The sequence below is a fragment of the Bufo bufo genome, chromosome 9 (assembly GCF_905171765.1).
Source record: "Bufo bufo chromosome 9, aBufBuf1.1, whole genome shotgun sequence".
Lineage (NCBI taxonomy): Eukaryota > Metazoa > Chordata > Amphibia > Anura > Bufonidae > Bufo > Bufo bufo.
Window position 1 is genome coordinate 35,026,476 of NC_053397.1, and position 13,427 is coordinate 35,039,902.

The 13,427-nt window shown below is 43.3% G+C and overlaps 1 protein-coding gene across 5 annotated transcripts in view; it reads right to left on the minus strand.

Annotated features, from left to right (window-relative positions):
• The window catches only part of LOC120978601 (sarcolemma associated protein), a 136,039-nt gene that overhangs the window by 1,439 nt on the left and 121,173 nt on the right, over nucleotides 1-13,427 (minus strand). For 4 of the 5 annotated variants that reach the window (XM_040406839.1, XM_040406837.1, XM_040406840.1 and 1 more), the window contains 6 exons: nucleotides 11,462-11,536; nucleotides 10,036-10,356; nucleotides 9,069-9,186; nucleotides 7,927-8,098; nucleotides 6,250-6,384; nucleotides 3,361-3,450 (listed from right to left, as the gene is read on the minus strand). In XM_040406839.1, the coding sequence (XP_040262773.1) occupies nucleotides 3,367-3,450; nucleotides 6,250-6,384; nucleotides 7,927-8,098; nucleotides 9,069-9,186; nucleotides 10,036-10,356; nucleotides 11,462-11,536 (905 nt within the window). In that variant the 3' untranslated portion in view covers nucleotides 3,361-3,366. The remainder of the gene's footprint in view (nucleotides 1-3,360; nucleotides 3,451-6,249; nucleotides 6,385-7,926; nucleotides 8,099-9,068; nucleotides 9,187-10,035; nucleotides 10,357-11,461; nucleotides 11,537-13,427) is intronic. The other variant, XM_040406838.1, reaches the window with a different exon arrangement.

Genomic DNA, 13,427 nt, shown 5'->3' on the forward strand with positions numbered 1-13,427 from the left:
AAGGGTGAAATCTGCATCAAAATCTGCACATAACTGGATTTAGTGGTGGGTTCACTGTGGCCAAATCTGTAGCGGAAAAATGTGCCAAGAGATGATTCACCCAACGTGAAAGCGATGACTCCAGTGTGAGCAAAACCTGAAGAAAATGTACCCTAAAGTATATGTATGTTTAGTCACATGTGTTTTATTCTTAAAGGGGTTGTCCAAGTTATATTTATTGATGACCTATGCTCAGGATAGGTCATCAATATCAGATCGGCTGAGGTCCGATACCCGTCACCCCCGCCGATCAGCTGTTTGAAGAGAAGGCGCGTGCCGTGCCAGCGCTGCCACCTCTTCACCGTTTACCTTCTCGCCGTTGCATCGGCAGCGCTGAGCAGGTGTAATTACACCCAACCCGTCCCATTCATTTCAATGGTACGGATCTCTCCTATACAAGTGTATGGGAACGATCCATCCCATTGAAATGAATGAGACGGTTGGGTGTAATTACACCTGCTCAGCGCTGCAAATGCAACGGCGAGAAGGTAATCAGTGAAGAGGAGGCAGCGATGGCACGGCACGCGTCTTCTCTTCAAACAGCTGATCAGCGGGGGTGCCGGACCCCAGCCGATCTGATATTGATGACCTATCCTGAGGATAGGTCATCAAATATAACTTGGACAACCCCTTTAAAAGGGAACCTGTCACCAGAAAATTCCCGATAAGCCAGGCACAATGTATTATAGGGCTAGCTAAGCTGAATGTAATGATACCTTTTACTTCGCAATCTGTTGCTTCATTCTGGAGAAAAAGTACTTTGAAACCATATGCAAATGAGCAGTTAGGTGCACCAAGGGCGGGCCCAAGACACACTGTGCACCCTTACCCCTCCTGCTTCCTCTGCCAAGCCAGGTTCCTGCATAGCCATCTCAACTGGTCCTGCCAATCAAGGAGAGGGAGGGGACGGCAGAGGAAGCAAGAGTGCACAGAGTGGCTTGGGCCTGCCCTCGGTGCACTTAGCTGCTCATTTACATATGGATTAAAAGTGGTTTTTTCCCCCCCAGATTGAAGAACCGTATTGCTAAATGAAAGGTATCATTACATTCAGCTTGGTTTGACAGTGAATTTCCTTGTGACAAGTTCCCTTTATACATTTGGGGAACCCCTACAAGCATGGAGTCCATACAGGCTGCTCAACAGATCAGGCAGATCCATCAAATGTTATAGACATAACTCATCCACAGGAAAACCATGTTAAACCCACACCCTACATAAATGATATTAGGACGTGATCGGCTACTTTATAAAATCACATAGAATCACATTTACGAACAAAAATGACAATTCTCAAAGGATTATTTAACTTTAGGACAAAAGGATCCAAAAGGTGGAAAACACAGGTTACATCCACAGGGGTATGAGGAAGATGCACATACAGGAAAGAACAACCCCTCCTGTGAAAGAAGGATTCCAAGGCTTCATCTCGTCAGAGTTATTTTATAGGTTAGACACAGAATTATTGGAACATAAAATATCAGGAGAAAAACGGCTGTGATTACAAGTTAGAGAAATGCTGAGAAGGTGAAGCGTTGAAAAAGGAGACAAAGCTGAGGAAAACAATAATCCTGTGGTCCCACGTGGCGGATTTGCTGCAGATCCTACCTGTGGATCTTTGCAATTCTCACCCACATGACTGTGTTTTCACATCCGCAGAATGTTTAGTCTCTTTAAGAACGTTGCAGATTTTTACCATAGATTTCACCACTTTCAATGCAGCTGGGGTGAGATTCATGGTGAATCCACTGCAGAAAATGCACATGGAAACACGTGGCTTTTGCTGCAGATTTGTCAGTTAAAAAAATCTCGGTCAACTCCTACAATTGCTTACAAACAGCAGCGTTGAGGTGCCTGGATAGGATACGTGACCTACTGGCTGCAGCGGTGACATTCCATATACCTGAAAGTCACCGACACTGATGTGCAGGTATGAGAAATATGACCGCTGAGAGCAGTGATTGGCTGCAGCGCTCACGTGCCATATCCAGGCACATCAACGCTTCTGGCAGAGGAATCAGACCAGCGCCACAGAGAACGCTGCTGGAGAAAGAAAGCATGGTATACTCGCCCTCAATATGAAGGAGTTTTCAGACTTTTATACTGATTGGATACATCTCTGATCGGTGGGGGGTTTGACAGAAGCGTGAGGAGACTGCGGCACTCCGCTGAGCGCCACTGCCTCCTCCCCGCTTACCAAGCACAGCGCTGTACATTGAATAGTGGCTGTGCTTGGTATTGCAGCTCATCCTCATTCACTTGAATAGGGCTGAGCTGCACCTAGGCAACATGACCGATGAATGTGATGTCACTGGCCTAGGGTGAACTCCAAAAAAGCTGCATAGCTCACAGAAGCACAATCGCCTTCTTAAACAGATGATCAGCGGCGGTGCTGGGTGTCTGGGAACTAGAGAATAGGTCATCAGTATGAAAAAAAAGTTGGAAAACCCTTTTGAGCAATTGTAGGTCTTGTAAGAAATTTTTAATTATCTTAGACAACCCCTTGTTAAGATCTTGTAAGATCTATCATGGCTCTTGATGGGGAGCCCCGCAGAAAGATGTGATATAGTCGGGGCCCCCACATACATGGAGAACCATGATTTGCTGGCTCAGCTTATCAGGCACCTTTCTTAACGCTTCATTTCCAGCATTGGGAGCCCGTGATGGGATATACTGGAAAAGTCAGTGTTTAGCACACACAGGAAGAGACAGACACGTTAGGCTACTTTCACACTCGCGTTTGGTGCGGATACGTCATGGATCTGCACAAACGGATCCGTTCAGATAATACAACCGTCTGCATCCGTTCAGAACAGATCCGTTTGTATTATTATCTGTAACATAGCCAAGACGGATCGGTCTTAACACCATTGAAAGTCAATAGGGGACGGATCAGTTTTCTATTGCGGCAGATTGTGTCATAGAAAACGGATCCGTCCCCATTGACTTACATTGTGTGTCAGGACGGATCCGTTTGGCTCAGTTTCGTCAGACGAACACCAAAACGCTGCAGGCAGTGTTTTGGTGTCGGCCTCCAAAGCGGAATGGAGACGGAACGGAGGCAAACTGATGCATTCTGAGCGGATCCTTTTTCATTCAGAATGCATTAGGGCAAAACTGATCCGTTTTGGACCGCGTGTGAAAGCCCGTGACGGATCTCACAAATGGAAAGTCAAAACGCCAGTGTGAAAGTAGTCTTAGATGATTAGTGGATCCCGGTTAGTCTGGCTGGGGACAGCTTGTCCTTCTACCTGACCATGCACTAATGTTACACAGATGGGTCATGTAGGTGGATAGTGAAGGACAGACAAGAGCAGCGTGTACCTTTCTCTACCACAACAGGCCGTAACACCAATACAGGATAGCCACGAATACGCCGAAGAATACGGCTGGGACGGGAAGTAACGCGGAAGGCTGAAGAAGGGAAGGGATATTAAAAAAAAAAATCACTTAGATGCTTCAGTCATAATAAAGCCAGAGAATGTGATTTCACTGGTAACAGGAATCAATCATCTTATCGATTATATTAGTAATAAAATCAGGAATATTAAAATCAGTTAATTAGGTGATTCCAAAACTGAGCCTTATTTCATATCCAAAACGGACTGATAATCCAGACTGTCACTGGACCAGGAGGTGAAGACCGGAGGCCAATCTCCAAGTAGTACATCTGATGCCAGGATAATGGTCACCGAGTGGCAGTATACCTGGAAGATCTCTGACCTAGAGTGCCGGCTGCCTATTTCATCAGACTTGGGGCTCATGCACACGATCGTATGTATTTTGCAGCAAAAAATACGGGTGACGTCCATGTGCATTCCGTAATGCAGATAATAATAAGATGTTCTATTTTTTTGAGGAACGGACATACAGAAACAGAATGCACACAGTAACTTTCGTTTTTTAGCGGACCCATTGAAATTAATGGTCCGCAAAAAAAAACAGAACGGACACGGAAAGAAAATACGTTAGTGTGCATGAGCCCTTATGCATATTAAGATGCATTGGTAAAGTAACCTTTTCCACCGTCAGCAATGGAAACAGACAGTTAATGGGACTTGCCAGCGTTCAGGGTATTCCAAAATGCCATTCATATTGGCGGTGACATCAGCCCTTCCACTGTCTACAGCTCTTCTAGGCTCTTTCTCTAAGACTCTCAGCTTTGATTTGTCCTGGTGACACAGCTTTACCTGGTGCGGCTAGGACAGACGTGGCGGACAGATTTAGTCACACATACAAACCAGTTATTCAGTGAGAGAAGCAATGTGTCAATGACCGCTCACATCACAAACCGGTGGCATACATGGGACAAAGCGATGACAGGGCTGCTCAACTTCTGCTCAATACTGTGTTTGTGGTGGAGCAAACGATACAACTATTACTGGTTAGCGACATATTATTGGATTTTAAATGGGAAGGCTAAGGTACCAAACATATAGTGCACGTCTCTTCACCCCCATACCCCACCCCGGTGGACGTGTCAGGAGGCAGCATAGATAATAACTGGGAGCAGACACCTGCAGGAAATGAGTCCAATACAATACTTATATATCCTAATGTACACGTGTGCAAAGACTCCCAAAGATGAACAGCTACGTTTTCGGAAACCTGTGTGGGTCTCATCATGTCATTAGTACTAGTGCGTAATTGTTTTTTTTATTTATTTTGAGATCACTTTTTGTGGGTACGCTGTACAGATAACAGCTGATCTCTGGGGGTCCAGAGAGGGAGACACTGATTTGTTCATTGTCAAGAGACTCCTCCAACAAGTAGGGATTGTCCAAAGTTAACCACTGCTGTATAGGTTGAATGGGATTAGAAAAAAAAAAAAGTATTTATTTTCTTTCCAGAAAGTGCACCACTCTTGTCCGTGGCTGTGGCTGGTACTGCAGCTTGTTTTAATGGAGCCAAGTAGTACCACAAATAATGGACAAGAGGGGCACTGTTCCTAAGAAAGAAAGAAAAAACAACTTTACTATTCTAAGACCATCTGTCTACCATATTGTTAAAGGGGTTAAATGTGAATTTGATATTAATGGCCTATCCTCAGGATAGGCCATCAATATCAGATTGCTGGGGGTCCGACTCCCAGCACTCCCGCTGATCAGCTGTTAGGACAGGCCGGTGACGGCTGCAGTCTCCTTGCAGCTTACCAAGTGCATTACCAGCGGCTGTTCTTGGTATTGCAGCTCAGGCCTCTTCGCACAGCTGATTGGTGGGGGTTCTGGGAATTGGACCCCTGTTGATTTGATATTGATGACCTCTCCTGAGGATAGGCCGTCAAAATCAAAGTACCAGAAAACCACTAAGTTTCTGTATTTCTTTCTTACTTTAGAAAAGTGCAGCAGTTGTGTGAAAGTCAAAGGCACCGGATCGCCCTCGAGTCACAGTAATATTGCATTACTGCTACCACTCTATGCCATCAAAGATTCTCTATGGGGGGAAAAAGTTACAAGCAATCTCTCAACAAAAATGAAATAAAAATCTGACTATGTCACAAAGTCTCTTAAGGTTGTACCGCAGTGCACTAGAGAAGCTGGCTTCTGAGCGTTTCTTGGCCACCTAGCAGTGAAGTACTGTGCAGTGTACTCTAGTGCCAGAGTGGCACCACATGCATTGCATGCCAGTCCAGTGCACATCTCACAGTAGACAGGAACACCCTTATTGCAAGGTATCATCTGCAAAAACGGGACTCATTTTTGCTAAAGTCATTAAATCGGTTACGGTTTGGCCTGCTAGAGTTTCCCCTTATGTATACAGCGCACAAAAAATATTTAATGAATGTGAGAGAGAGGTTCTCAGGGGCTCATATCCTCCATGTAGAAACCGTAAAATGTAAAAAGTTAACTTTTGAATGATGCAGGTCCATGCCATCCTGCAGCAAGGTTTCGGCTGGAGCAGCTACGTTATTCGTGATCTACGAATCAGAGCTTAAAACTATCCTGCGTGTAATGAAAGAGCCGTTCTAAAACAAGCTCTGATAAAACAATATATACCAGTGTTACCAGAACAGACGCCGGGTGATACATGAGACGGCATCACAACTAGAGCACGATGGGCGGTAAGTGAAGTTATTTTCTTATTTTCTTCCTGTGCTCCGTAAACCACACAGTTACCTCGTGGTCTACAGCACATATATAAATAACAGGAGCCTGGTATGCACGCACGCCGTAGTGCAGGGCGACAGGAGGCATCATGGCGGAGACCACTTACATTATTCCCCTTCTCCTGCAGCAGCTTAAGGTTCTCTTTACATTGCTTCAGCTCTTCACTAATCAGTTGCTTTTCTTGTTCCGTTTTCTCGAATGTCACTTTCAGTTCTGATAGTTTAACTTGAGTGTTCTCATACTAAAAAAAGACAAAAATCATTAGGTTACCAGTGTCATTAGAGGATAGTGGACACACTGCAGCGAAATTCTTTTAACCCGTTATGCAATGGTGTAAAAAGGCCAAGGAATCAGACATCTCAACACCAAGGTGTGGGCAGGGATGGGTTAAAGATTTTTTCGACCTTTACCTACCAACTCTGCATTATCTTTCGGTTTCTGAATGAAAACAATGAATTTTTCCATTTACTGACTGCAAGAGGAGACTGAAAGTGTGTAACGACCTAATCCTGCTCATACAGCATGTTAAAGGCTACCTGTCATTTTAACAAACCTCTGACAAGTGAGAAGTTTTGATTGGTGAGAGATACAAGGGGTAAAACACCCAACGATCACTAAAACAAGGGGACAGAGGTGCCTAGTTGAGCAATGTGGATAGAGTGGTGTGAGGCTTCATAGAAATTCTACGGACTTCCTAGGAATCTGAACGCAATGACATGCTGGTCGGTCTGTCCGCTCATTTTAGAGAAGAGTGGGGGACTTTGTAACATTCAGAAGTTTTGATGAGCGTAGATCTTGCTGCAATGACATGTCAGAAACATCAGAGAAGGATAGACAGGTATTCGAGATGTCTACTGTGTGACCAGCATGGCAGGTTTTCAGCCTCCAGATGCAGAGAGCAAAACTTCCATTCACTGGAAACAGCAACGAACTGAAACTATTCATTTGAGATTGGTGCAGAATATTTATTTCTATATCTGTACACATTCATGTATCCAGACATTCAGGAGTCCAAGGTGTCCAATCCTGGAAACTCAGTGGTCCCAAGCGTGCCTCAAGTAATTACAGGTTGTCTGAAAACGGTTATATTAACAAAAAGGAAAAGTTAGAAACTCAAATAAACTTCTAGAATATAATGAGCCTCATGTCCCCAGCTGCTCCTCCAGAGACAGGATAACTCCTTTCATTTTTATTGTTAAAGGCTATGTACACCTTTGGGGATTTTTATTTTTTTTTAATATTGCATTGTACTTAATTTGAGCTAAAAATATTTTTTTCAACTGGATGCTGTAGTAGCAGCCTGTGGATTTTCTGTCTTTTCTGTCATCTGGGGAGCTGACAGACTCCTTATCTCTGCTCTCTGACATCAAACACTCATTATAGCTCAATCGTTATCTTGCTGATAAGACTGTGGCTTAAATAAGTGTTCATTACCTCTCAGTAGTTTAGAGATGAGGGTTATTAGATGACTAGCACAAAGTGAAAAACAGTCAGAAAAACAGTTAACCCTTTGTGACAGAATGGCTCAATATTTTTAATAAAGGCCAACTGAGAATATGATTTTCAGCCAAAAATGAATAAAATGCAATCAAACAAAAATTGCCTCCAAAAGTGTACAAAGCCTTTAAACCAGCTTCTGCTCATCATCTAAACTCGAAGATGTTACAATGGTAAAATGAACAGTATCTCAAGCTCAACTACAGGGGCGATCTGCCTGCTGTAACTGCTGGTCCCTATAACACCATTACAGCACTGGTCCTTTGTGTATCAGTAGTAAACTTACTTCTTGCTGAACGTTGAGTACACGCTTCTCTGCCTCTTTAAGCTGAACTTTCAAGTTGTCCGCCTCTCGCTGACTCTGTTCTTTCATACATCCCACCTGACTTTCAAGATTCTTCCGGGTACTCTCCAAGACACTGAGATTACTTGAGAGGTCCACAGACTGCTGCTGAGAGCTGGAAGGGGGGGGGGACAAAAATGAAAAAAGGTAACATGGACTTAAGTGCCTGGTCAGTAGTAGAAACAGCTTTACTGTAGAATGGTGATAGTCTAGAGAGGAAGAGGCTGTACTACTGCAAGCATCATTTACACTGGCGTAATGAACGACAATCTCCTCCTCAATTCCCTGACCCCTCTGAAGACCTTACCTGCTCTGCGGAAGCATTTCTACCTAACGCTATCGCCCATGCTGCTATTTTTGCTAGATATATCCCCGTGTTCAAGCACTTCCCTTCTATACCTCATGTGATGCTTCCATTATCACAAAAAAATTACTTTATGCCTTGATCTTCTTCTGGGAGACTCAAAGAACAGTCATCACTCCAGCTAACTATTCGCTGCTTTAACGTATTTTATTTTTACAGTGGTGCAATGCTGTATAGCTTATTGTAAAACGTGTTCTTGAACTAGCTCTGTCTAGAAGGGCTAGAGCATATACACACTGTTTCCACCTCAGACAATAGTCCAATAGATGCCTCAAATGTATGTCAATGTTTATATAGGCAAAGCGGCATAAGTCACCCATAGGCACAAAGTTAAAACGTTAACATGTAAAAAAAAAAAAAAAAAACGGATACTATGTGGTATAATTTTTTTCCAGCTGCCTCTGCAGACTACTATAATTCTATACAATTGGAGGCTAAAAAAAATACACCAATTTACATATGCCTGAGTGAGGACACAAGACTTCTGTTTTTGGCCTTTGTCAGATGAACAAGGGCCGACTGATAACTTATGTCGTATGAGCGCTGCTTTCTCTTCAAACAGTTGATTGGCGGGTTGCTGGGGGTCGGCCCCCAGCGATCCAATATTGATGACCTATTCTGAGTATAGGTAATCAATATAAAAAAATATATATATTAAAAAAAAATATGGATTTCCAATTTAATTGTTCCTAAGCAACAAGACTTAAATAAACCCCCTCACCTGTGAAGCTCGCACTCTATTCTCTGGCACTCTCCAGTCAAAGCAGCATTCTCTTTCTGTAGAGAGGAGCATTCACCCTCCAGAGAAGTAACACTTTTTCGAAGTTTCTCCATTTCAGCTGTAAAGGGATGGAGAGGACAGTTAAATGAAAGTGCATGACTTTATTGTAAAAATGGCACAGATTGCAGCAAATGATGGCTGTTCTTTCATAAACAGTTAACAAATTGCCAATATACTTCTTGTGTATCCAGGTTCTCAAGATCTCTGCTTGCAGTCATTGTTTGTTTTCTTCCACTGGATGAACAGCTCTGTCCTAGTCACGTGATGGACACACAGGAGCGCGGCTCATTACAGTACACAGATCTTATAGCCCATCACATGAGCAGCAAAAGATTTCCATCCCTTGGAAGTAAACCACAGACTTCTATTAACTGCCAGCAAGCACAGATCCTAAAAATGAGGAGAAGTAATCACAGAAAGAATACTGGAACACTGTACCACTTAATTTTACAATGAATAAACTTTAGGCGACATGCACACGACCGTGTGCCCCCCGTGGCCCGTATTGCAGGCCCGCATACAGCGTGTCCGCAATACATGGGCACCGGCCGCGTGCATTCCGCATGACGGACCGATTCACTTGAATGGGTCCGCAATCACGGAGATGCGGAACGGAGACACGGATCTGAACCCCACGGAAGCACTACGGAGTGCTTCCGTGGTGTTTCTGGCCATGCCTCCGCACCTCAAAAAAGTAGCGCATGCATTACTTTTTTGCAGTGCAGACCCCATTCAAGTGAATAGAACCACATTCAAGTGAATAGAATCCGCATGCGGCTGCCCCACAGTCTGTGCCCGTGCATTGCGGACCGCAGCACGGGCACGGAGCCCTAACGTTCGTGTGCATGTAGCCTTATTTACAGAAATAACAATGACGTTTAAGGCAGGTTATCGGCACACTACGGACCTTGCAACCTAGCTGCCTCAGACATCTGCTGGTCCTCTCGGTCCTTGCACTGGGCCTGGAAACTGGCCTGCAGATTGACAATTTCGGCCTCGTACTGACTCGCTGTTTTACGCCAATGCTCCAGCTCAAACCGCACTTCCTGTAACTCTCCCTGGAGCTCTGCTATGTCGCCTTCTCTTTCAGAAGCCACTTGTTCAGAGACGTGTTTCAGGATGGCGATCTCCTCCTGAGCATTCATCAGCTCTTCCCGGGTACTAGTGATGTCGTTCTCTTTTTCTTCACGCAAGATCTCAATCTCTTCTTGTAACCTGTGCAATTGAGCTGAGGAGGAAAAAAAACCAAAACCTTTGCAATACCAGGGCTTCAACCTGCTACTCGTGCAAGAAATGCTTCTATCGCTCTATAGTCAGTAAAGGAACATATTCCTTTGCTCAAAAACTATGTTTAAAAGGGATGGTCTCTGCATAAATTTGATTGGACCCATAAAAGTCCATATGCTGTTTGCGCCCTCTAGTGGCAGCTGTGGATCATCAGAATTCATGTAATTTACTCTTTGCTAAAATGTGTAAAAAGTGTATAAGCTTAACAGAAAGTTATTAAGCCTTAAAGTGAACCTGATGTTGTAAAGCAGGAGCTGAGCAGACTGATCTATAGTTTTGTGGTAAAAGTGTCCGTAAAACTAGTATTTCATTCATATTAATTACTGCTCATTCTGGGCTTTGAAGTCCAGGAGGCGGTCCCATCAGTGATTGACAGCTCTCTCTGTATATACAGTCATAGAGGAGAGGCTGTCAATTACTGATAGGACCGCCTCCTGGACTCCAAAGCCCAGAAAATTACCTAAAATAAATCTTTTCCCACAAAACTGTACATCAATCTGCTCTATAACGTGCTGCCTGCCGATTACACTGCATTTTCATGGTGACAGGTTCTTGTTAATTACATAAAACTGCTTACAAATACATCTTATAGAACAATATATTTTGCGGGTCGGTAATAAAAGGGGTATTCCCTAGGATGGTGGTGGTAAACCTATAGCATGGGTGCCAGAGGCGGCACTAAGAGCCCCCTCTGTGGGCACACGCACCACGGAAAAAGTCTATGGTGTACCAACATGCCTTAAACTTTTCCAGCCAATCATCAGCGCAGGGCGCGCTATGAACAGCACAGGCAGAGCACTGTAGGCAGGCTATTATAGCTAAATGATAGAGTACATGGAAGGTATAATATATTGCACTGAGTATTCAGGTTAAATTGACATGTTAGTGATAAATAAGTGGGTTTTATGTTGAAGTTTGGGCACTCGGTCTCTAAAAGGTCTGTGTACATGGGTCAGACTCGCACTGATCACAGAGATTCGCCATCACGTTAGGAGATGGGAACAGCCAAGTCTTACATTGAACCTGAAAGACTGAGTGGGGAGTACCTTGGAGGTGCTGAATCTGCTTAGTGGACTCTTCGGCCTGTTTTCTACTGGATTTCCGCTCCTCTTCGAGAAGTGCTGAAAATATAATGCCCAATTAAATACTCTCTAAAGGCACACAGAGGAAGAAAAAAAAAAAAGCCATCTAGGCCTCATGTAGACTACAGAATACTAAACTACGTGATTTCATCAAGGACAGTAATATAATAAGAGTATTCACTGGCTCTCTAGGCAATGAAGATAATCGTATAACCAACTGCATATTTAATCCAGAAAATAATACACCAAAACTGTACAAGATAATCTAATCTAAAACTACAATATAAAAATATAATAAATAATAAAAATATAAAAACCACAAAAAGTTGAAAAACTAAAAAAGATAACGTGCTTGTTTGCATTTGCTTTCCTTGTTTCAGGACATACATTGGCCTCTGGAATCAAGCATTGTAAGTACAAACGATGATTTTTGGGCAATTACCATCATTGCTTTATAGTGTATTACAGCGCTCTGGATGTGACTTTATAGTGTCTATTAGTATATATAATGATATATTATCTACTATAGTCAATTGTGAGGTTTAATTTCAAATTCATTATGACGGAATGAATTGTATGATCGTCTACGTTACCTACGGTTTAGATACTTGGGAGTGAAACACAATAAACCTTGTCTCAGTATAAAAGGATTGCCTGGTGTTAGCCTGAAACCATTAAGACCGATCTTTATATTATTAGGCATTAGTACGGCTACTTTCACATCTGCAGCGTGTATACAGACAAAGAATTCTCCAGATGCGGCACTGCTGCGGTTTGTGTCTGGCCGAGTCCCGGCATTCTCTGCTGGAACAAGCAGCCGGATCGCAGTGCCGCACATGTGAAAGTAGCCTTATCCACTGCCACAGTCGGGATGCAAGTAGTGTTTTAACAATTGGGTTCTTTATCCTTCTTAGTCTTTTCTATTAGTTTGTTATGTGGCTGACAAATGGGCTTATTTATACAGTGATAGTGTAAAAAAATGCGACACACTGCACTCGGCACCGCAGCTGTTGAGGCATTTTAGTAGTGAGCGGTCCGCTATCTGAATCATCGGTCTGTAATATATCAAAACTAAATTCAGCCTATATTTTCATTAACAAAATTTTGATAAGGAGGTGCACAATGACCGTTACAGGGATCTAATCATCAGCCCCATAAACTTTGAAATAAAAAAGCAGAAATCACTGTAGAGAAAAAATTATTTCTGGGAAAACCCTTTAAAGTGTACCTCCAGTTATAAACAAGTTTTCATAAATACATAGTGCAGGTGAATATAAGAAACTGTTTAATATATCTCATTAAAGGATAATGCTTCCTCCTGGGCTTCTCAGGCCGCTTTCCTCCTCATTTCACTCTACTAGCTCCTGTTTCCAGCCTCACTCACAAAAGACTATGGACAGAGATGAAGGGATGAGGAGGTGGCTGCCAGCTACTAACTGATTTATTAACTCACTCTGAACAGCGGTGGCGAATTATACTACTAGATACAGCAAAGTTAAAAGTCTGAACAGCGGTGGCGAATTATACTACTAGATACAGCAAAGTCAAAAGTGCTAAGTGTAACAGTGCTCAGAAAATGTAGTTTGTGTGTCTCCCATCCAGCAGTCCCCTCCTCTCTCCATAGACATCGACGTTAAGGCTACTTTCACACTGACGTTTTGGTTTCCGTTTGTGAGATCAGTTCAGGGCTCTCACAAGTGGTCCAAAATGGATCAGTGTTGCCCTAATGCATTGTGAATGGAAAAGGATCCGCTCAGAATGCATCAGTTTGCCTCCGTTCCGTCCCCATTCCGCTTTGGAGGTGGACACCAAAACTCTGCTTGCAGCATTTTGGTGTCCGTCTGACGAAACTGAGCCAAACGGATCCGTCCCGACACACAATGTAAGTCAATGGGGACGGATCCGTTTTCTATGACACAATCTGACAATA